General features: G+C 30.0%; 1 protein-coding gene across 1 annotated transcript; it reads left to right on the top strand.

Annotated features, from left to right (window-relative positions):
• Positions 1-233: 233 nt before the first annotated feature.
• LOC139853993 (uncharacterized) lies at positions 234-935 on the top strand. The gene has a single exon (XM_071843327.1). The coding sequence runs from the start codon at positions 234-236 to the stop codon at positions 933-935; it is 702 nt and encodes a 233-aa protein (XP_071699428.1).
• The last annotated feature ends 435 nt before the right edge of the window (positions 936-1,370 follow it).

The following is a 1,370-nucleotide window of genomic DNA, read 5'->3' as shown; positions in this document are numbered from 1 at the left end:
TTCGTGTTTTCTTTATTGTGTTTTTTATTTTCCCTATTTTTTGACTGAATCACCGTGGCCAACTCTTGATCTGAGTTCTTGAAACTCATGAATACCTGATCAAGCACGGTTTAAGATTCTTGGCCTAGGATCTTATTTGCTTTTTCTGTTTATCTGATATTATTATATCTTGATATCTGTTATTGCTTATATGTTATTTTTGTTCTTTATTTGTTTCTTTCTTAGTTGTTGATATGGCTGAACAAGGTGCTATTACTTTGATTAATAAACTTGATTTTAGTGATCCTTTGTATCTACATGAAAGTGATACAACTACTGGTACACCTTTTATTTCTATTAAACTCAAAGGAATAGAAAATTATAATATCTGGAGTAGATCTATGTTACTAGCTTTGGGTACTAAAAATAAACTTGGTTTTATCAATGGAACTTTTCAAAGGCATGCTACTGATGCTACTCTTCAAAATCAATGGGATAGGTGTAATAGTGCTGTTCTTTCATGGATACTTGGATCAATTTCTGATGAGCTTTATTCTGGTCAAATTTTTTCTACTAATGCTACTCATGTATGGAATGAATTAAAAGAAACTTACAACAAGATAGATGGTTCAATCATTTATAATCTGCATCATAAGATAAATTCTATCAAACAAAATGAAAACAGTTTATCTGATTATTATCACAGTTTGAATAGTTTATGGAAACAATATGATTGTATGATAACTGGTCCTGCTTGTACTTGTGGTAATGTTTGTAATTGTCCTGCTGGTGAATTTGTTAAAGAACAAAATAAGGTACAAAAACTGATGCAATTTTTAATGGGTTTAAATGATTGCTATATGTCTGTTAGAAGTAATATTTTGTTGAGAGACCCCTTGCCTGATGCGAAAAGTGCTTATGCTATTTTGTCTAGGGAAGAATCACATAGAAATTAGAAATATAAATCTAAAAGAAAATGTGATTGCTGAACCTCAAACATCTGCTTTTATTGCTCAAACTTCTAATAAAGATATGAATTCTAATAATAGCAGTTCAAGATATAATATTGGAAGAGGACCAAATCAAAATCTAAAATGTAAAAAATGCAATAAACTTGGTCATACCATTGATAGATGTTTTGAAATTGTTGGATATCCTCCTGGATATAAGAGAAACTTTAATAATAATAATAACAGCTATGAGCCAAATCTAGGATATCAATCTCAAAATAATTTTAAAAGTGTTTCTAACAATACTACAGCTTCTAAAGAAGCTAGTACAAGTTCTTCTCCTCTTTCTTTCTCAAATGAACAGATGATGAAGCTTTTAAGCCTTATAATAGTACTCAGTCTAATATGGCAGGTACTTTCTTTAATTGCAGTGTAAAGCTT

This window comes from Rutidosis leptorrhynchoides, chromosome 6 (genome assembly GCF_046630445.1).
Source record: "Rutidosis leptorrhynchoides isolate AG116_Rl617_1_P2 chromosome 6, CSIRO_AGI_Rlap_v1, whole genome shotgun sequence".
NCBI classification, from domain to species: Eukaryota; Viridiplantae; Streptophyta; class Magnoliopsida; order Asterales; family Asteraceae; genus Rutidosis; species Rutidosis leptorrhynchoides.
Note: the sequence above shows the minus strand (reverse complement) of the source record. Positions and strands in the feature narration are given on the sequence as shown.